The sequence below is a fragment of the Medicago sativa genome, chromosome 1 (assembly GCF_051527215.1).
Source record: "Medicago sativa cultivar Bolivia chromosome 1, Bolivia_mono, whole genome shotgun sequence".
Classification (NCBI taxonomy): Eukaryota; Viridiplantae; Streptophyta; class Magnoliopsida; order Fabales; family Fabaceae; genus Medicago; species Medicago sativa.
Window position 1 is genome coordinate 55,158,593 of NC_140749.1, and position 22,040 is coordinate 55,180,632.

Below are 22,040 nucleotides of genomic sequence, written 5' to 3' on the forward strand. Positions count from 1 at the left end.
GAATGAATGTGAGAAGCAGCTGGTTGAGATGGAGACTGAGTGTCATGTTGTGGTGGAAGAAAATGCACAAGTGAGGAGTGTTGGTCTCTACCTGAAGTCTCAACCAACGGGGTTGAAAGAAACCATTCCTTTGCAAGGGTATATCTATTTTTCTTTATGGTGGGAGAGCTCAAATGCTGAAAGTCTAGCAGTTGGATCATGGGAGCATTTGCTTCTTTGTATGAAGTTCATGGAGTTCCTACCAAGCAAAAGGAAGAAAAAAGACGATATATTCTTTCTTTCATATTTGCCACCCTAACAGTGGCTGAGGCGTCAAGCTTAATGACGTAAAAGAAAGCGTTTGGTGGGAGGCAACCCATCCTTTATTTTTTCTATGTTTTTTATTTTGCAGGTATTTTTATTCTGTAAAAAAAATGAAAGAAAAAAACAAACAAAAAAAAGTGAAAAGATGGACAAAAAAAAAATCAAAGTCCACATCAGTTCTTATTTTTTTTTTTCTTTCAATAACTTGTCAGATGTCAGTCGTGTCAGTTTGGTTCCCTTTTTCAGTAACTTTAATTGTTTGCTTGTTTATTATTAATGAATTTTCTTGTTTCTTGACTTTTTCCAGTTTAGTAACAATTGCTTATTCAAGTGGTATTCCAAAAAGTTCATAAGGAGGTAGTGACTTGAAATTCAAAGGCGAAGTGTACGGCAGTTAAAGATAGGTAGTCACAACTCCCAGAAATCTAAACTGTAAGGTTCATGGCCAATTTTTTTTTTCAATTTACTTATAAAGAGTGTTCCATGCTTTTAAATTTCTAGAACTTGCATTGTTTCTCTACTGTCGATTGATTTTTGTCATTAGCACACTGAGGCAAAAGTGCTTGGTACTGTGAGCCTTTTTGAAGCCTACCCTGATTTTAATTGTTATATTTTATCCTTTTCTTAGCCAAATTGAGCCGGTAGGTTTAGAACTTTTTGTTCGGTGACAAACTGCATTACAAGCTTATAGACTTTTAGGACTTGTCCCATATTGTTTTTTCTGAGTTAGGCATTGTAGAATGTTGCTAAATAATAAGTTTGGGGTTGCTATTGGAATTTGCAACCAACTAAGTTTGGGGTGGGGGTACTAGAGAACAAAGATAGAACATGATCATGAAAAATACACACAAAAATGGTGTATAAAAAAAAGAAAAAAAAAGAATGAAAAAGGGACAAAACACTGAAAATCCGAGTAACTTTAAACTCGATTGTCCCAATAGTTACAAGTGTTCTCTAGTACCTTTACAAGAATTGTTGTTCCAAAGGTGAATGATGGATTGAATTTGTGCTTTAATTTCCGTAGGAGTTCCTAACTCAAATGTTGTGTAGCCTACTTATCCAAATATTATCCCACCTTCACCTAAGCCCCGTTATAACCCTTTAAGACCTCAAAGTGTGCATTGACATTGATTTTGATTGACGTTTAGAAACTTTTCAAGCGTATGGTAATATGTAGATTGCATGTCGACTGTGTGTGAACCCCTTTCATATTTTTGCGTGGAGTTGTGAATTGGTGGATGCATACAAGTCAAACTAGCTCATCTTTAGCTAGTAAGGTGTTGAACTTTTGGGTACTATCGCTTGATCAGGTAATTGTTATTTTACTGTCATTTTTCATTTAACAAGTTTGTTCCTTGAGGGCAAGTAACAGTTCAAGTTTGGGGTTGTGATGACAGTCCGTCATTCCATATTTTCAGAGTCTTTTTAGTTAAGTTTTTAGTCTATTTTATTAGTTTAGTAGTTAATTTGGAGTCAATTTAAATAAATTGTCATTTTCTAATTTATTGAGTCAAGTAGTGTATTAGTGTCTATTATTATTATGGCCAATGACCAAATGAAATAAGGAAGGTGTCACATACCTTAGAGGCTAAAGAGAGTCAAAAGAAACATGACGAGGGATGGATCATTGGATAAATTGAAAGAAATTGGTGTACACTAGGTTGATCTATTAATTAGATGGAGGTGTGAATACAAAAGCCAGTGGGCCAAAGATAAAAGCAAACGTGGGTTTATACAAAAAAAGAAGTGAATCAGGTCATGGGATATGAGCATCACGGTTCGGCAAACTATGTATATAAGGAGGGGAGCAGCCTTCACGTTTTGGATATTGAGGTTTTGGAAAGAAACGCTTTTGGTGACTCATTCACGCAACACAAGAAGAAGAAATAAGCTTGTACATGGGGATGGAAAAGAACATCAACCGTACCTATTGAAAGAGAATTGAGGAGCAACGCCGACAACGACGAAACTCTATCGGTTCATTTTCTTTACTATGTTGTTTATGTATTTGATCATGTCTAGCTAATTTCCTTTGATTAGGTCATAGATGATTTTGTTCTAGCTCATGACTATGTAATCTGTAACTCTGAATTATCATGAATGTTATTCCAGGTTATTCAGTATAAATTGTGCGTAATGCTTTTATGATTCTGACCCAATATAATTGATCTTAGAGATTATATGACTGCTGACACCAGCTTATAACTCAGACATATTTATGCTGTTCAATTTAACGGACAATCTAGGGATGGAAAGTTGTTAGGTTGTGATTCTAAAATTAACGGATTTAAAATCTTTGATGATTATAGGTTCACCTAAGGAATTAGGGAATTATAATTAGAAAAGAGGGCTCTGAGCCAAGGGATTGACCTGAGTTATTTTGTTAATTGTCGTAAACTGAATAGCAATCATATGATTTAGATGCAGATTACTAATGAGTGATGGACAGATGAATCGAAAGACTTAATCCTTTCTCTAAACATATTTCAAAACCAATTTTATTCTTCAGTCATTTGTTTACTTTTTATGCAATCAAACCAACTGCCTAAGGCAACCCCATTTACATATATCCTAAATATTAATGAAATTGCTAAGTAGACATTATAACAGTTCCTGTGGATACGAATTAAATTATTACTTCGATATAAATTAGTACACTTGCTAATTTTCTATCAGCTAGTATTCTAGGAGGGATGGTTATGTATATGTGATATGTATGAATCCTTGCATGCTTATGTTTTCATATGTTGATTATGATTAATGTAAAGCTTACCCCTAGTGGTTTCGATCGCCTACCTGTCTATATGGATGGGGTAGACGTTGTGCATGATTAGTCGCTTTGGTGAGTTGCTCGGGGGTTGCTTGAATAGTGGGAGCTATCTCCGCTATCGTGTTTGTAGAGTCTAGGATAGGCTCTGATCTAGGTGTCTGTTTATGATTACTTTGGATTGTTATTTTTGGATTCTATTTTTGTTTATTTGAGACTTGCCTATTGTTGGGACTTGGAGGATGTTATATGATGATGTATTGTTGACCATGGCATGTATATGTTGGATGTGTATGACTCGTATTCCGATGCGGCTGTTGAGATATTTTAATTATATGCATGCTGTTTTGGTTTTTGTTGAGACGTAGCGTCTATTTCTTGAATATTTGCTATATTCGCGTGTTTTATCGCTTTAATAGAAATAGGACGTTACACACCCCCTCGCTGACTTCCTAAATGTGGTGATGACTCTCTAATCGAACTTAAGTTCTATAAATCCCTCAAAAGAGGAAATAATTCATCAAAGCATGGAGGAAATGACACCCACTCACTGACTTCCTACGTGGAGATGATTAAAATTGCAGCACTACTTAGGGTGATCATGGAATCTAGGAGGAAAGGATACCCCCTCGCGGACTTCCGATGAGAAAATGGTAGCCCCTAAGCAATCTGCGAGCCCCCAAGTGTTTAAATTGTCAATTTAATTATAACTAAATTCCCATCTCTCTTATATGAAATGAAGAAAGGATTTTTCTCGGTTACTTTAGTGTTAAGGATAGAACATGTTCCTCACAATAGCTTCTTATACAGGAGCAAGAAAAGGGTTGGACTGCACACACACACTCACTTGAGACTTGATATTGGGTTGAATAGGTTCACAAGGAATACTTGAAATTGTGATTAGTGTACATTGAAATAATACCTTAAGAGAGACATGAGTTTTCAATTGTATTGCCATATGTTAATCTTTTTGTTGTTGCTATGTCTATGCCTTTTGCTTGAGGACAAGCAAAGATTCAAGTGTGGGGGAGTTTGATGAGTCAATAATTAGCTAGTTTTAATATAATATTTAGTGTCGTTTTAATTAGATTTAAGTTTATTTTATTTTAATATTATTTCCTTTTTGAACTATTTTACTACAATTGCATATTATTATATTTCAGGAATAAATATTTGATGGATTGAGTCTTGGAGCAAAAGAAAGGAGTCTGGAGCTGATTCGGAGCAAAAATACGAAGATTTGGAGACAAAAATATGTCTCCCCCAAGTCAGAATCTTGGCACGGCCCGTGCTAAGGTTGGCACGGCCGTGCCACCTCCCAGGACAGCCTTTTGCTGCTTTTGCTTAGGATTTAAGCTACTCTATTCTGGTTTTGACCAAAAAGCCCGCAGTTTCTTGTGGAACATTCTATTGATGTAATTGCTTAGATTTTAAGTCGAATGTATCCTATAAATAGAGTAGCTAGCCATCACAAACAAAATCATCTTTTCTTGGAATTCAATAAGTGACAATTGTCTTTCAAATAAAAGTTCTTTTCTCTATTCCTTTATTTCTTTGTTATTTACTTTATACTTTTCTTCTTCTTCTTCATGTCTACGATGAACATGAGTGAGTAGACTTCTCTTGTCTTGGGATTGTTGGATAAGTCTAATGACATAGTCCGGATCAAACCAAGCCTTAAACCTTAATTTTATGTAACCCTAATTTCTAATCTAGATTCACCGTTTTAACATGAATTAACCATTATCAAACTGTAGAAGCGAAAGTGGAGGGTTTGATAATTGTTAATCCATTATTCCAAATATCAATTCATAAAACAAAAGTGGAGTTTTGATATTCAAACAAGTGAATCTAGACAAGGATTGCGAAACATGAAAATAGTCTAGCAAACCTTGAGACACATAAAGTTTCGAGCTTCAAGGATTCCAAAGGCAATCACCCATGAAAATAGGTGTGGTTGTTGGAGGAACACACTCACTGAGACCGAAAGGAGATGTGATAGGCCAAAGAGAAACTTGTCTTTAGAGATTACGTCTAACATAAAGTTATAAGTTTAAAGGTTTGGTTTGTAAAGAATTTGTCGCCATGACGGGCCAATAATCCCAAGGCTCTCTTTTATTATTATTTTCTACCGTTTAAAAACCCCAACTTTGCAATTTAATCTCTTCTAATCATCAAACTAAAGTTAATTGAATTAAACAACTCCCTGTCGGAACGATACTCTCATTTATTACTACTTCGATAGACCGTGCACTTGCGGTTTATCCTATCACCGGACACCATAAAAACAAATTTGAAAGTTTTGTTAAATATTTTGCCAAACAACTTTTAACTTAAAACTAGCTTTAAAACTAAAAAAAAAACAAAGAAACCAAACAACTTTAGCGTCTTTCTTAAAGGCCTTTATTTTAACTTTGTTTTGAAGTAGTTTTTAGTCCGTAAAAAAGCTTGGTCAAACGGTACCTAAGTTCGGCTGGGAACACTGTTTCACTTTCTTGTTCATAAGAGGTCATTTTCTACCTTTTCTCATGGTTTGAGGTCATGCATGGCTTGAGTTGACTAATTTTTATGCATTTTTTTGTTGTTTATTTTGTTTTGCATTTTAATTTCATTTTGAGTGGTTCATTTTTCGACACTGTTTTAGTTTTTGCTTTATCATAGGTGGTTTTCTTTCTTTTTTCATGATTTTGCATTTTAAGGGTTTTATTTGTTGTTGTTTTTTTCCCGATTGTTAGTCGATTATGTACCAGAGATTGTTATGTTGTATGTCTTTAGAAAAATCTTCCTTTGATCTCAGGTGTTTTATTCTTCATTTTGGGTTTGTTTTCAAGATAGATGATTTTTTTAGTTGAGGTTGTCATGTTTGCATGTTTGTTGATGTGATCCTGTTTTTGCATTTGATTCATTTTTTTCATAGTCTAGAGAAATGCATGCATGTGGATTATAGTAGATGTCATGATGATTGAATTTTAGGTGACGGTAAAGTTATGACACAATTGTTATTTTAGCTTTTGACGATCCTATTTTTGCATTTAATGGTAAGTTTGCATTATGATTTCACAATACAATGTTAGAGTAACTTATTATATCACAATCTGATTTGATTGTTTTTTGACCATGTTTCTTGAATAGTTGTCGTGATCGTAACACTTCTCAATCTCAGAGTCAAAGTTTCAGTCAGAACTTAACTCAGGGTTCGGTTTCTTCTCAACGTACTTCGTACAACGATTTTTCCAATCTGTCTCAAATTAGGCCAATTGCTGGATTTAGAGACTTAGCCAAGGTCTACTTTTTTTATGCACAAGCATGCTTTGAGTTTTTTATGCACAAATTAAAAATACATTTATTCTTTATTTCATTTGCATAATTGTGTTAGGATACATACTGCATTACTATTGAGAAAACAACTAAATTCAATCATAACCAATTTGGATGGTATTATGAGAGTTGCATCAAATGTCCAAAGACATCAAAGTCAAATGGTGCTAGCTATAGATGTACATGTAGACATGATGTTGATGCTCCATTGACTAGGTTACATATTTGAAATTTCATGTGGTGGATTAGTGCTTTTTTGTTTGGCACATTTCTGATATGTTTTTGAATCTATCCCTTTTATCAGATATAAGGTAGTTGTGCAAGTTGTTCATGATGGTCACAAGGCTGAATTTGTGTTTTGGGATAGTGAATGTCTTCAGGTTATTGGTATTATTGTCCAAGCTCTTAGGAAGACTATGCAAGAGGTATGCCTAATTTAGTTTTCATATTATTTTCCGCATGGTTAATAAGTATTATAACTTATGTAATTGTATTTATTTATGACTGTCGGTGAGGATGATCCTAAAATATATCCAAAACATCTATATAAACTACTCGGCCTTAAGTTAGCGTTACGTGATCCTGTTTTCATTAAGAAAATTAAGTCTCATCTTTAGCCCGGTGAAATTCAGCCAGAGGAGCAACAACTTGATGAGGTTCTTTGTGCATGTCCTGTTCTTTTTTTATAATTTATTTGACTGTTTCTTTTTATGTCACTTATATATGGTTTGCAATTTTATTATTGAAGAATGTTATCTATGATAAAGCAACCCAGTCATTTATTCTCGAGAAGAATAAACGTATAATAAACGTATTGAGTTTCTGTGTGATTTAATGAATGATAACATTATTGTAATTATTAATATTATCTTTATTTTAAGTATGAAAATTTTATCCTTATTGTGACAACAATCCTTCTCTGCTTGTGGTGAAAATGATTTGGAACAAGTTGGGAATTGTACTCCTGCAAAGCGTTTGTCCACTGAGAAATACGAAGATGACATTGCATCTGATGCCTATAATCGAACGCAATTGTCTTCCACTAAGTTGGTCAAACACATCAAGAATGAGTGATTGACCTCTTCTTTGTCTGCTTTTTTGAAAACATGTCATAGACTCTTATGAAGTTATTTGACTTGCATGTGTAATTAGGTTCTGAGATGTTAGTCAGGATCTCTAACCAGAAAATAATGGTTGTTTCCAAATTCTAATCTGATAAAGAAATCTTGTATGTAAGTTGAACAACATTTCTTGAATTTTAAAGTTTTTTAGCATGTGAAACACATAGGATTGGTCATAATTTATGATTTCTATTTCTGCCTCTTTCAAAAACAAAACAAAAAAATTGGTTGAATATGATCATCAATTAACAAGAAAAGTTAAACTCTTGTAATTTATTGCATAGGACTGACAATATTAACTTTATCAGTGCATTATGTCACCCAATTGATTCGCCTATGATCTTAACATATATTCTTAGAAAAAAATGCATAACATTGTTGAACCAAATGGAAATTAACATCTCTGTAAAAAATTGTTGAAATAGGATGCATACATTTAAAGATAAAATTGTTTATAGCATTCCATGGAAGCACATTTGTAGAAACAATGATGTTACAAAACTACATAATATAACTTTCATGCAATGTCACCTAATCTTAATCATTGAAATGCATGAGAATGTTTACTATATAGCTGCACCAGTTTCTCTTGATCAGAATGAAAAAGGCACTTTTTATGCAGCAAAACTTTATAATGCTTTGTGTCAACCCTTTAAAGAGTAGAATAAAAAGGTGTTACGTTGTCGTCGAGGGCAGTTTTAGGACATGTCTTTGGTAAAATCGGAAGTTTAGAATTCAAGCAATTATGCGTTTATAAGATATTAGTAAACATACATTTGAATTAATCAGTTGACAACATATTAACTTATTCAAATATATAACTTAGATTTTCAAAATAATAGTGTTCAACCCGTGCGAAGCACGGGGCTTTACCTAGTTTCTTTTTATAATAATTCATTTCATACTTTAATATATCAATTAGTTCTCTCTTTTTTCTTTCAAGATAAATTAGATTTTTTTCTTACAAAAAAAGATAAATTAAATTAATTCATATTATCGATGTCATAGAGTGACATTTGTCAAAAACATATTGTCCCACAAATAAAAATGCAAATACTCGAACTCTTATTCATTTTGTTCAATATTTGATGTTTGACTCGTAGATACCTTTGATTTAATTTGAATCTCGTAAAGCCGAAGAATATATATATACATATAGGGGTTTGCTACAATAGACCCACCCTATTTTATAAAGGTCTATTTTAGCAAGCTACACCTTTTTGCTTTGGACAAAAAGACTTGTTTTTTTGTTTTTTGAAAAAGTAAAAACTAAGGGACAAACTTGTAATTGATGTTTAATTTATTATTTTTTATATTAAATTTCACACTTTTTAAGATTTTATTGGGTCCCACTAATTCTCTCTCTTGACTTTCCTTTCCCCATTCTCCACTCTCTCTTCTCACGTTCATCCTCCATCTTCCAAATTCTTCAAATCTTATTTAGCACCTTTTCATTCAACATAATAAAATCTTGATGAAATAATCAATTTCATTTTAGCGGGGCAAAGAAATCGAATAAAATTTACCATAACCACCAAATTGGAACAAAAATTGATATATAGACAGGAATGGTAACACCCCAATTTCAAAATCTAAACACAAAATCAAAGAGAAAACGAACTGAATTCAAAATGAAATGCAGGTAGTTTGGAAGGAGAAGAAAGAATTGGATTTTTTAGAACATACTCCCTCCGGTCACTATTATAAGCAAAACTTCACTTTTTAGATACATTGAATAATTAATGTATCTAGTCTATAATAAAGGATAGATACATTAATTATTCAATGTATCTAAAAAGTGGAATTTTACTTATAATAATGACAGGAGGGAGTAACAACAATTGGGAACTCGTTACACGTAAAAATGAGGTGGGTGAAAATTGGAGAACAATGAAACAAAGAGAACTGGTGGGCCCAAGGAAGTAAGATTTTAATATAAAAAATAATCGATCAAACATCTATTACAAGTTTGTCCCTTAGTTTTTATTTTTTCAAAAAGCAAAAAAAAGGGTCTTTTTGTCCAAAGTAAAAAGGTGCAGCTTGCTAAAATAGACCTTCATAAAAATATATATGGGGTTTGCTACACTACTAGAAAAATTTCATATAGAGACGGGAGATATCTGTCTCTAAATTGCAAATTTTCCGTCACTAATCATGTTAGACACGGAATTGGAGACGGATCAAGTTCCGTTGTTAATTTCGTCGTCTCTAAGCTTGTTAGAGACGGAATCTATATTTCCGTCTCTGCCTGGAGACGGAAAAAATTCCGTCTCTGATTGGAGACAGAAAAATTCCGTAACTAACAATAAAAAAACCGTCTCTAAAAGATGAAACTGATCAAGATAAATCCGTCACTAAGGTATATAATTCCGTCTCTACAGAGAGACCTTAAATTCCGTCTCTAAATATAATGTTTTTTATAAAAAAAAAAATGCCTCTTAAATCAAATCCACAATAGCAATTAAAACTATATTGGTCTAAGCAAGCATTTAAAATTTATAAACTTTACTTGCTTGAGTCAATACATAATATTCTAATAGAGTTTAACTTATCATAAAATAAGTTGTCATTTATTTACACTTGCATCTTATTTAAGCTTCACAGGTCAGATTCTAGATAATGTGCACTCCATAGCATCCCTTAGGAAACCTGCACCCAAGAAAATTAGCAAGCTCTAAATAATAAAGACTAAGACTAATACTATTTATTAATGAAATTTTAACAAAGGAGAGAATTAGAGACTAATGTAACTTACGTCTTTGGTAAAACATAAGGGAGCTGATTTCTGAATACAATTCCATAACCTTTTTGAATGGTAACAGAAAAGCTTATTAGTGACATAGAAAATTGTTAAAAATATGGCTTAAATGGCCGATTTAGATCAGATTTCAAGCTTTAAATCTGGTTTAAAAGTAGTTATATAACTTGCTCCAAATCTGAGATCCTAAACTTATAAGAATGCATGGAATCCTTGACTGCTGAAAAAGCGAAAAAACTTAGCCTATAGGGATCGAGACTTTACCTTTTATTTGGTCCATCACATGTCGCGTTTCATCTCTGGCTGGCATTTTAAGTTCACAGCCAGTGACAAGTTCAACTCCAAGCATCAAACCTTTTCCTCACATCAGCAATTATCATAGAATAAAAAAACAAGTTTATTAGAGACATAAAGAGAGAAAAACAAATTCTGATTCATTTGTAAACATAATTCATCTCAGCTTATAACCTTTTGTCCTACACTATGTCACTCTCCCTAGAATGAATTCGTGAATGCTTTCTTATGCATTAATCTTAGATGGAAAAAGGAATAGAAACCTTACATTTATATTTGTCTTTGAGTGCGTTAAGGCCCTCTTTCAATTGGGACCTCACTCTTTTCTATTATTACTTTCAAAACAGCCAATCCTACATCTATACAAATAGGATTTCCACCAAAGTTAAAGTAATATCTGTGAGTCAAAACCTTTGCAATCTTAGGAGTAGTAACAGCATCAAGAGGAATGCAATTTCCAATACCTGCCAAAAACAAAATCAAGAAAACAAGCAAACAACAATGAGCACACATACTTGACTAGGTGGTATATATTTCATGTGTAGATATAGATATTCTATATTCTTTGGCGCGGAGAGTTAGGTTGTTCTGAATTTTTCTAGTGTGTAATAATATAATAATAACCCATGTATGAGTTACTTTGCAAGATATATAAACTATCAAGTAATTAACTACTTGACAACCACAAAGGCCTTATTTTCTAGGTTGTTCTGTTTTTTCCTTGCTTTCATTTTGTAATTGGAAAATAGTTATGGAGAATGTATGGAATAATACTAGCGGATATACAAAAATGAAACACTATAAGAAATTGATATGATAATATATTAAAAACTATATGTACATGATATGCAACGAGCCATCAGCTAGGTGGGACACTAAACACACATTGGAAATGTCTTCAAACTAATGAATATTGTAGGATGATCCTTTTAAAGGTTTACTGGTGTATCTACCAAAGACTACATATAAAAGTACCCACAACAGAGGTTTGAATCACAGTATCATGTTATCTTCTAGCTCAGTCTAAGAATATTAGTTCTTCCTTTTTATTTATTTCACAATTCGATGCATTGTGTGTTACAAATATTTACTTCACAATTTGATGCATTGTGTTTTTCAAATTTCAGGAAATAATATTCAAACTCAATCAGTTTAATAAATAAATTCTAAGAGCAAAATGATGAAAACATATACTAACCCCTTTTCTCTTCCTTTTTCTTGAACTGTAACAGATCAGAAATAAGTGGACTTATGAAATAGAAAATGCTTCAATATCCAATCTAATTGAGTCCAACTAAACTACATTGGTCTATAAGTGGAATCATGTAAATATAAAGTCTTGAAACCTAAAATTTGGCTAAAACTTAAGCATTACAAAAAGATAAAAGAGTAATATGAAATGCATCACTACTCAAATTCAAACCCAATCATTGACATTCAAATTCAAAATCAACCGAGAACTCACTAATCAATAATGATAAATTGAAATCATAACTCAATATTGACAATCACAAAATCAATAATTAAAACTCAATAGCTGATGATAAAAAATCTAAAATCATAAAAAAAAAAAATCAGAGAAAAACACAGGAGTGTATGTGGTACCTTATAGATTCAATTTTGTCGCTGGAAAAAGAAGGAACTATCGATTTGACTGCACCGTTTCCGAACTGTAACAGAACACCATATATATAGAGAGAGAGATAGTAAGAGAGTGGTTCTATAATATGAACATGAACATGGATCAGGAATTAAAATCGAAAAATAGAGTTTGAGTACATCCATCCGCCGGCTGAAATCAAATAAAGGTACATGAATTTAGTCAGCGCAAGTTGAAAGAAGCATCACAAAGAGAGCAAGAAGAAGATACCTTGGAACGGCAGGGATTCAACAGATGACAAATTTAACAAGAGCAAGAGAGAACTCTTTCTTCCTTCGATTCTAGGGTTCGAAAAAGGGGAAAATCGTTTGTGACATCAGTTATAGATTTAGCTTCTTCGAATTGAATCATACATGAATTAATTTAGTTTTATAGTAAGTTAATTTTATCAAAATCGAAATTGAATCATACATGAAAATCAAATTGAAATTGAAGTTTACCTGTGAGAGATGAGTCTTCAGCGAACAAAGACATTGGTTGATGGAGAGAGATGGGTTGTTTAATAGGGTTTGGTGGTGGAAGAGAAGAGGGAAAATCGAATTGGAAGAGACAAGAGGAAAGGGAAAATCTGGAAATTGAAATAGGGAGAGGGAAAAGTGAAAAATAACCCTATTCGATTGAGATGTTGGAGGGATTTTTTTATTTTTAGTGAAATTTGTGAAATAAAGCATTTGGAGCCAAATATAGGCAATTTTTGTTTATTTTAATTATTTTTTACTTTGAGACGGAACTAGACACGGACTCAGTGGATTTAGAGACGGAATAATTTTGTCAAGGAGAGTGCTGTCTCTAAATTCCGTCTCTAATGCAAGAAAATTAACTTTCGTCTCCAATTGTCATTTTCCGTCTCAGATTCCGTCTCTGTTAGAGACCAATTAAATTCCGTCTCTAAAATCCGTCGGTATTTAAGACTTTTCTAGTAGTGCTACAATATATATATATATATATATATATATATATATATATATATATATATATATATATATATATATATATATATATATATAGGATAGGATCAAATGACACCATGGTGTCAAATTAAATTTGACACCAAATCATAACCATTAATTCAACTTTAATCTGACGTCTATCATCATTTCATTAAATTCTTACATGCTTGATCAAATGATTCCAATTTTAATTTTAGAAACAATTTTTCTTTCTTCTCCTGAATTAATTATTTACCAAAAATTCTCTGATGGTGTTATTATGGTTTCTTTACACTATTTTCTGTCATCCTTGTTTTTTTTAGAAACCTTTTTTATTTTTATTTTTCTTAGATGAACCCAAAGAAAATTGATTTATAAAGAGCACCATGGATAATTGTTGAACGATTGCACCAAAAAAATAAAAAGAACATATGCTATTAATCGAAAGCACAAATGCTAGAACACCTGATGCAAGAATATTAGCATCTTGAACTCAAGAATGATATCATCCAACAAATGAAAGAGTAGCCAATACAAATAAAGAGTAGCCAATATAAATATGATACAAAGATGATCGAACAAAGATTAGTAAAAAAAAAGAATCTCCAAAAAACAAATTAGTAGGGAGAAATCAAATGGCAATCATCTACCTATTGATGCAAAATACAATGAAAACGGTAAGTAATTAACCAAGAAAAGAAAGAATAAATTATTTCTAAAATTAAAATTTGGATAATTTGTTCAAGCATGTGAACATTTAATGACTTGATGAGAAACGTCGGATTAAAGTGGATTAATGATTAGGATTTGGTGTCAAATTTAATTTGACACCTTGGTGTCATTTGATCCTATCCCTATATATATATATATATATATATATATATATATATATATATATATATACGTTATACCCTAATTTTGGACCTAAAAATACTAACTCAACTCTTCCTTTCTTGCATTTCAAGCCATTTGAACTGTCTCTGATCAATTGCATCTTTCTCTGCATTTTATTTCAATGTTATTTGCAAAATTCACATAGAAGGGTATTTTAGTCATTTCCCACGTCAAAATTTCTTTCAGTCTTTTAAAATTTTGTTTGAGTCTTTTCATTTGGTTTGAATAAGTCTCTATTTCAATTCCATGTCCAAATCCATTTCAAAAATTGCATTTGAGGTCATTTTGAGTCAGTTTTGCCCCTAGGGGCATTTTAGTCTTTTCATATGTCAAAACTCTGTTTAAACTCTTAAAATTGTCTCTGAGTCTTTTAATTTTGTTTGGATAAGTTCTTGCCTTAATTTCCTGTTAAAAATCCATTTTAAATTTGCATCTGAGTCATTTTTAGTTGTTTTAGCCCCCATGGGCATTTTGGTCATTTCACACGAAATTTCGGCAGAGAGAGGTTACTTTAAAGTACCTCATTTAAGCCATTGGTTCGTTTTAGTCCGTTTTGTCAATTTTAATCGTTTCACTTTACGTTTAGTCAAATTTACCAATTTTTAGTCCAATTTTATTTTTAATTTTCCTTTTTTCTTAAAAGTCCTCAAACTTCCAAAAATTGCATTCAAGTCCTTTTCCTAGTTTCAAGTTTTATTTTTAAGTCCTTTTTTGTTTATTTCGAAATGTCATTTTTTTTAGATTTTTTAATAATTGCAGAATAGTCCTTTTTTAAAGTTTACAGGTTGGTCCTTTTAGTCTCAGAAATTGCAAAGAGGTCCCTCAAGGCAATAAGGTCAGATTTCAGTCCAAAGCAAGTCCAGATACGTGGCAGGTCCTAAGTGGCTCAGAGGCCACATGGCAGCCTATATAAGGTTGTGTCATCAATGCAACAGAAAAAAGATCAATCACAATGTGCCAACACATCACAAACAGAATCACACATTCTCTCTCCAGTTAGTTACGATCAAAACACAGAGATTGAAGAACTTCATCGAAGTTCATCAAGAACCTTCCAGAAATCCTCAATCCAGAACCCTAACAAACTCAATCCTCCATCAGAATTCATCATCAGACACACAAAATCGAAAGAAACTTTCAGAAGACCAAAGATCATCGTTTCAATTAGAAAAGCTCTTATCAATTTTGGTTCAATTCGTGTTCGTTCTCAGAGATTCCTTACGGAAATCATCATCATCGAATCATATACTTCATCTTCTTGCAATTCAAGCCGAAGCCGATCACAAGAAGCAAGTGTGAGAAGAGAAGAAGAAGAATCAAAGCAAATATTGAACCGGTGAAGAAGGAGAAGAGAGTTTCACCGATTTATTTTCGGTTCGACGCTTACCAGAAGGATCAAAAGCTTTCTCAAGGATCTTTCGTTCGAATCTCCAACTTAAAAGCCAGGTAAACACACGAACTTTTCTCGTTTTTGTTCCAAATCATCATCGAAAGTTCGTAGTCAAAAATAAACGGTGAAACAGAGTAGATCAACAAGTTTTACAACCCGTTCTTTCGAAAAAGTCTGGAAAAGATTGAAAAAGTTCAAAGTCGAAACCCTAAAATGTAGATCTAAGATGATTCACCGTTTATTTCGAAAAATCAAGTGCATATTCGTAACCAGCACAAAAAATAGAACAAGTTAGGGTTTAGATCCAAACAGATCGAAGAGTTTGAGTGTCGCCGGAATCTGGAATTCACGGCGGTGACAATGAAGATTCCGATGAATCTTCATCGTCTCCAGCCGTTTCATTCCAGAAACCGGCGGAGGAGGATGAACGGAGAGGAAGAGAGAAGGGAGAGCTTCTCTCTCTAGTTCCAAGGTTAGAGAGAGAAACGAATGGGAGAAATGAATGAACCGGTCCCATAGCCTTTATATAAACGTTGTTGGACCGTTTGGTTCAATTAAACCACATCGGTTCGTTCGTTTCCAACCTGAACCATGTGTTCCCATCGTTAGATCTAGGGTTTCACTTTCTGGATCAATCTAACGGCCTGTATTGCTCCCTGTGACCCAAGACCCATGTGTGAGTGGGTTTGGGCTTTTGCTTGTACTGGATTTCGTTCCCTTTCAGTTTTCTTGCTATTTGGACACTGTTTGTTGATGTTCATACCCCCTGCCTTGCCTAAAATACTCATAAAAATTCCACAATTTTTTCCATATGTTCTTTGATATTTTTCTTAGCCTTTTGTGATATTTTTATGTGAAATCTTGATATGTAGCATTTTTTTTATTTGTTTACTATTTTTTGTTCAAATTTGTGATTTTCTTGTACATTTTTAAGTCCAAAAATCCTTTAAAAATTCTAAAATTCTCATATACATCTCTTGATAATTTTGTAGTGTCTTTGTGACGATTTTTGCATATTAAAATTGATGGAAAGATAATGTGATAATTTTCTTGTTATTTTGGTGATAGTTTACATTAAATTTCTTGTGAAAATTGCTTGATTTTAGTTCCATCTCTTGAAAGGTGTTTGAGATCTATTACCCTATGATTTTGAGAAGTTTAGCTACTGTTTGTGTGGGCCTTTGCTGCAAGTGTGTGGATTTTGTTTAAATTGCTTGGTTTGCAAGTTATGTTTGTAAATAAAATGTCAAATATGCATAAAATGCATCATGATTCTTGACTTGAATATGTTCTTGTTCTTCTCATATCATTGAATGTGATAACACCTTTAGCAAATTGGCATGATATGAGGATTATAGGTCATATACTTGGTTTGATATCATGGTGAATTTTAGGTGAACCTTGCTACTTCTAGGTTAAAATTTCATTGACTTTTGCCTAGCTTTTTAGTGTTTCTTTTGCTTATATTCTTTAATTCCTATTATTCCTTATGCCACTAACCTTTTCATTTCATGTTTCATTCATGCATAAGCATTCCATACTTCATCTCCTCCTTCACTTTATTTCTTGTACATTTAAATTTTTACCAAAGCTTAGAATGTAACATTTAGGAATTCTTGTACTTTACTTTCATGCAATTTAAATTCTTGCAAGACCATAGAATGTATCTAGGGCAATGATGTAATAAGGACAATGGACTCTAATAATGTACACCGACAAGCACCGACACATGCACACACCTCACTTTAGATATATAGCTAGAATATGCATGTTTAGATGTATGTTTAGGAGTGTATGTTTAGATGAATGCCTAGGATTCATACTTAGAAAAATCAATTTCCCAAAAAATACGAACAAACATCACTCAAACCATCTTCTAAATAAACCTTGGGATCAAAATCCCATTGAATTTTCCTTTTCTTTTTCTTAATCAAAATCTTAATGAATCTTAATATTACTTAGACCATATTTTGCAAATAACTAATTCCCACCTCACCTTTTTCCAATCTCATGCCCTTGAGGCCTCTTTCCATTCTTCAAAATCCCATTTTCAAACTTAAAATCAACCAACAAAAACAAAAACATTTTTGGAAGAGAACTACGGTGGATTTGATCCCTTAAACGGGTACGTAGGCAAGGAACAAAATTCCTTCAATTCAAATAAAATAAAAATTCAAACATTCTTCTCCCTCCGATTCTTCACTTAGAAACTCTTAGATTTAAATAAATACTTTCAAAATAAAGCGCGCGCGTAGAAATTAAAGACGGTTCCTATAGGTTACTATAGTCGTTATGGGTGCCTAACACCTTCCCGTAGCGAAAACAACTCCCGGACCTCGATTCTCAAGGGTTTTTCTTACTTTTTCCCTTCCCAAGAAAAAATAAGATATCACCGGTTAAAAAGGTTCAAACGTAATCAATGTTTGACACCCGAAAACCAAGATAAAACAATATATATATATATATATATATATATATATATATATATATATATATATATATATATATATATATATATATATATATATATATGAGTTTTGCTAGAAGCCATCCATGAAGATGTCTTTTATCAAGCCACACCTCAAGGTGTGATTTTCACTTTTTAGTTATAACTTTGCTAAAAGACACCTTCATAAAAATTAGTTGGTGTCTTTTAGCAAATGCTCATAGAATAACTTGCTAAAAGACACCTTCATAAAAGGGTGAGGCCTAAATTACCCTCTCTTGTTTAAAGGGTATTTACCCTTTCAAGATATCAACCAATCAAAATGTAATATACAAATGTAACATTAAATGTCAAATAAATAAGTCAATTTTTCTATAAAAAAATCAATTTTAATAAGGTAACTTTTAATTTTTATTTAATTATATTTAGGTATACAATCTTAATTAATTTACACTATAGGGCTTGTAACAATTAAAATTTCACATCAAATTCAACCCATCATATACGTTCATAAATTTTGTTCCATTCCAAAACCTAGAACACACATAACGTGCAATTTCTTCTTCATTTTTCTTCCCATCTTGATTGTTCAATTCTCTCATTCCATAATTGCCGCCGTTTCCAATTATCGTGAGAATCGTTGTCGTCCGTTTGATTCCAGACATCGTGAGATCGCGTTGTTTCCAAAAGCTATATCCACGAATTGCTCATGAATTAACGCTCACCTTATGAAATTCATGTTTTTATTAGCATTATTTATTATTTATTTATTTCACTTTGTCTTCTCTTCCATAGCGTTAACCGACCTCACACCGTGTTCACAATCTCAACAAATGTTCATTTCGGCAAAACAAAATTCACCCGGAACAGAAACAACATAACAACACAATATAATGATTTGAATAAAACAATTTTCAAAAGTAAATTTAATAATCAATATTGTACCAAAAATAAAATTAATAATCAACACATTGAAGATCCATTTCTCTTAATCAAACGCAAAATATGTGTGATAAAATACAATTTTATATAATCTCAAACAACTCAATCAAACTCAAAATCCAAATAAAAATGGAAGCATAATTGGAATTCATGCCAAAGTTGAAAGTCACCACTGTCGCATTATAATTGTGAAACGGTTGCAATCAAGTCACGATAGTAGTGAGAAAGAAACTAAAATGAAAAATCAAATCAAGAAGAAAAATCAAGTCACCATACCTGATTGTTTTCTGGAAAAAAAAATTATGGATAATGATCATCACAACTGTAACAAATTTCTACGGATAACTATGAAATTAATTAATTTGTTAAAAAAATTACGGATAATTATCATCACAACTATAACAAATTTTACGTATAACTATGGAATCAATTTATTTGTTTTTTAAAAAATGACATAAAACAAATATTATGGAACTATCCACATATATAACAAATTTCCACAAATATTTATTTTTTAGGATCCAAAATTAATAAGTTTTTGGAATACTTTTAAAACATTATTTGTTTTTTAATTAAAAACAAAAAGGTGTAGCCAATTTTTTCTCTACAAAAAAAAATTGTTCCTAATTTGTACTTCCACGGATAAGTTGATACAACAATATGGAACTATCCACGTATATAACAAATTTCCACAAATATTTAATTTTTAGGATCCAAAATTAATAAGCTTTTGGAATACTTTTAAAACATTATTTGTTTTTTAATTAAAAATAAAAAGGTGTAGCCAATTTTTTCTCTACAAAAAAAAATTGTTCCTAATTTTTACTTCCACGGATAAGTTGATATAACAACTTACAATATATAAAAAAGTTATTAAAAAAACAATATATTTATTAAAAAATATATATCAAAATCAAAATCCAACAAAATTTCATAATTGTCTTTCTTAAAAGCCAATATATTATCATGATAATTACGGACAACTATTTTTTCAATTCCACACAAGAAATTTAAATATCTACTTTTACTACTAATCTACTACTACTAATACTATAATAAGAAAATTAGAAAATCTTACTCGAGTAAAATTTCATAATTATACCTCGACTGGAAAATGTTTGGTATCTGACTCTCAGCTTTTGGATGTTTTTTCGGTTGATGCTCATTGTCGTACTGTAAAAGAAATCATCCCGGTGTTGTGGAAAGCTCCCTCTTCTCCTTGGCAGAAGGTTAACACTGATGGTTCCGTCGTTGTTGGACATGCAGCTTGTGGAGGTCTTTTTCGGGACTCTAGGGGCTCTTTTCTTGGCGCCTTCTGTTGTAACATTGGGGTGGCATCGGTTTATCATTCCGAAGTTCTTGCTATCATTTTAGCCATGGAGCATGCTTCTGCTCATGGGTGGCGACAGTTATGGTTGGAGAGTGACTCCACTAGTGCTTTGCTAATTTTTTCTAATCCTTCATTAGTGCCAGTTATGCTTCGAAACAGATGGCATAATGCCCGTAGTTTGGGTATTCAGGTTATTTCTTCTCACATTTTTCGTGAAGGTAATTGTTGTGCATATAGGTTAGCAAATATGGGTTAGATGTGTTACCTGCTGCGTTGTATCTTGATTTCTTTCGGGAAAGGGTAGGCTTACCTAATTACAGATTTCCTTAGGGACTTGTAGTCTGCTGTTTTTATTGTTTCTTTATTTTCTGAGGGTTTTGGCCTAGTCCCCCCCTCTTCTTGTACAATTTTTCCCTTTTTTTAATAAAATGTTAGAGTTTGGCGGCATAGGATGGAGGTTTCCCGGGGTGCCAACCTAGTTGGGATGTCGGTGTTTCCTCTTGATGCTTGTCCAATCTCCTTGCTTAGCAAAAAAAATAATTATCCTATATTAAACTCACAATCTTCTTAATTTTATGGGTTTAATCATCATTTTACAAAATAAAATACAAATTTATTCATATTGAAAAAATTATTATATATATTTTGTTTATCTTTCTAGCCTAACTAATTCTCTATGTATCTTCATTTTTCAGATTTATCACTTCCAAACCTAACTAATTCTCTATATCGTCATTTTGTTCTCATCTATTTTAATCTCTTAATCTTAATAATTTGCATATTTAAAAAATTAATAGAAACGATTCAATAATGTTTATTTTTTTAAAATAATCATTAGTTTTCAAAATTTAAGCATATCAACTTTCTCATATCGGTATACATAAAACTTCATTTTGGAGATATAAGCGCATAAAGTCTACAATGAGCGCGGTTTAAATATTTAACGGTATTTTGGAGAAACAATACAGTGATGTTGATATTTTAAAAATAGTCACGAGTTTTCTAAATTTTATCATTTTGACTATTACATATTGTTAAAAAAAAAATCTTCTGCATATATAAGTATCTAAAATCTTCAACGAGTGCGGTGCAAATATTTATCGGTGTTTTAAATATAAAATAAAAAGTTATTTAATAGAAACATGGGTGTAGCGGCATAGGATGGAGGCCTCTCGGGGTGCCAACATAGTTGGGATGTCGATGAGGTCTCTTGATGTCGTTTTCACTCCCCTAGTTTATCAAAAAAAATTAATAGAAACATTACATCGATGTTGATATTTTGAAAATAGTCACGAGTTTTCGAAATTTTATCATATCGATTTTCTCATATATGTACATAAAAATTTATTTATGCATATATAACACATAAAATATACAACGGGAGCGGTGCAAATATTGAAGGGTGTTTTGCATATAAAATAAAAATTTATTCAATAGAAACACTGTATTAATGTTTATATTTTGACAATATTAATGAGTTTCTACGATTTCATCATATCAACTTTCTCATATATTCACATAAAAAATTATTTCTGCCGATAAATCACATAAAATCTACAACGGGTACGGTGAAAATATTGAACGGTGTTTTACATATAAAATAAAAATTTATTCAATAAAAACACTACATTGATGTTGATATTTTGAAAATAACCATGAGTTTTAAAAAATTTATTTTATTAACTTTCTTATATGTGTATATAAAAATTTGTTTTCGTGTACATAAGAAAATAAAATCCACAACATACGTGATTCAAATATTTAACATTTTTTTATATATAATATATGAAAAAATAATTTGATAGTACTAACAAAGTAATTATTTTTTATATGATTACCACAATGTTACGTGACCCGTGCGTAACCGCACGAGTCTATTACTAGTTAA

The 22,040-nt window shown here is 32.0% G+C and overlaps 1 protein-coding gene and 2 long non-coding RNA genes across 5 annotated transcripts; 1 reads left to right on the forward strand and 2 right to left on the reverse strand.

The window, feature by feature from the left end:
- Nucleotides 1-10,017: 10,017 nt before the first annotated feature.
- LOC146955513 (uncharacterized) lies at nt 10,018-10,963 on the reverse strand. 2 transcript variants are annotated; one of them, XR_015016657.1, is made up of 4 exons: nt 10,830-10,963; nt 10,532-10,621; nt 10,265-10,313; nt 10,018-10,158 (listed from the first exon to the last, which is right to left on the reverse strand). It is a non-coding gene; the product is annotated as an uncharacterized LOC146955513 (long non-coding RNA). The 2 variants fall into 2 exon arrangements; XR_015016656.1 differs by lacking the exon at nt 10,830-10,963 and having other exon boundaries at nt 10,532-10,667.
- A 792-nt stretch (nt 10,964-11,755) lies between these two features.
- On the reverse strand, nt 11,756-12,840 carry LOC146955514 (uncharacterized). 2 transcript variants are annotated; one of them, XR_015016660.1, is made up of 4 exons: nt 12,662-12,840; nt 12,432-12,502; nt 12,167-12,231; nt 11,756-11,784 (listed from the first exon to the last, which is right to left on the reverse strand). It is a non-coding gene; the product is annotated as an uncharacterized LOC146955514 (long non-coding RNA). The 2 variants fall into 2 exon arrangements; XR_015016658.1 differs by having other exon boundaries at nt 12,167-12,353; nt 12,662-12,835.
- Nucleotides 12,841-13,818: 978 nt separating this feature from the next.
- Nucleotides 13,819-20,408, forward strand: LOC146955515 (uncharacterized). Its single transcript, XM_085748619.1, has 2 exons — nt 13,819-13,827; nt 19,959-20,408. The coding sequence occupies exons 1-2, from the start codon at nt 13,819-13,821 to the stop codon at nt 20,406-20,408; spliced, it is 459 nt and encodes a 152-aa protein (XP_085604745.1).
- Nucleotides 20,409-22,040: the final 1,632 nt, after the last annotated feature.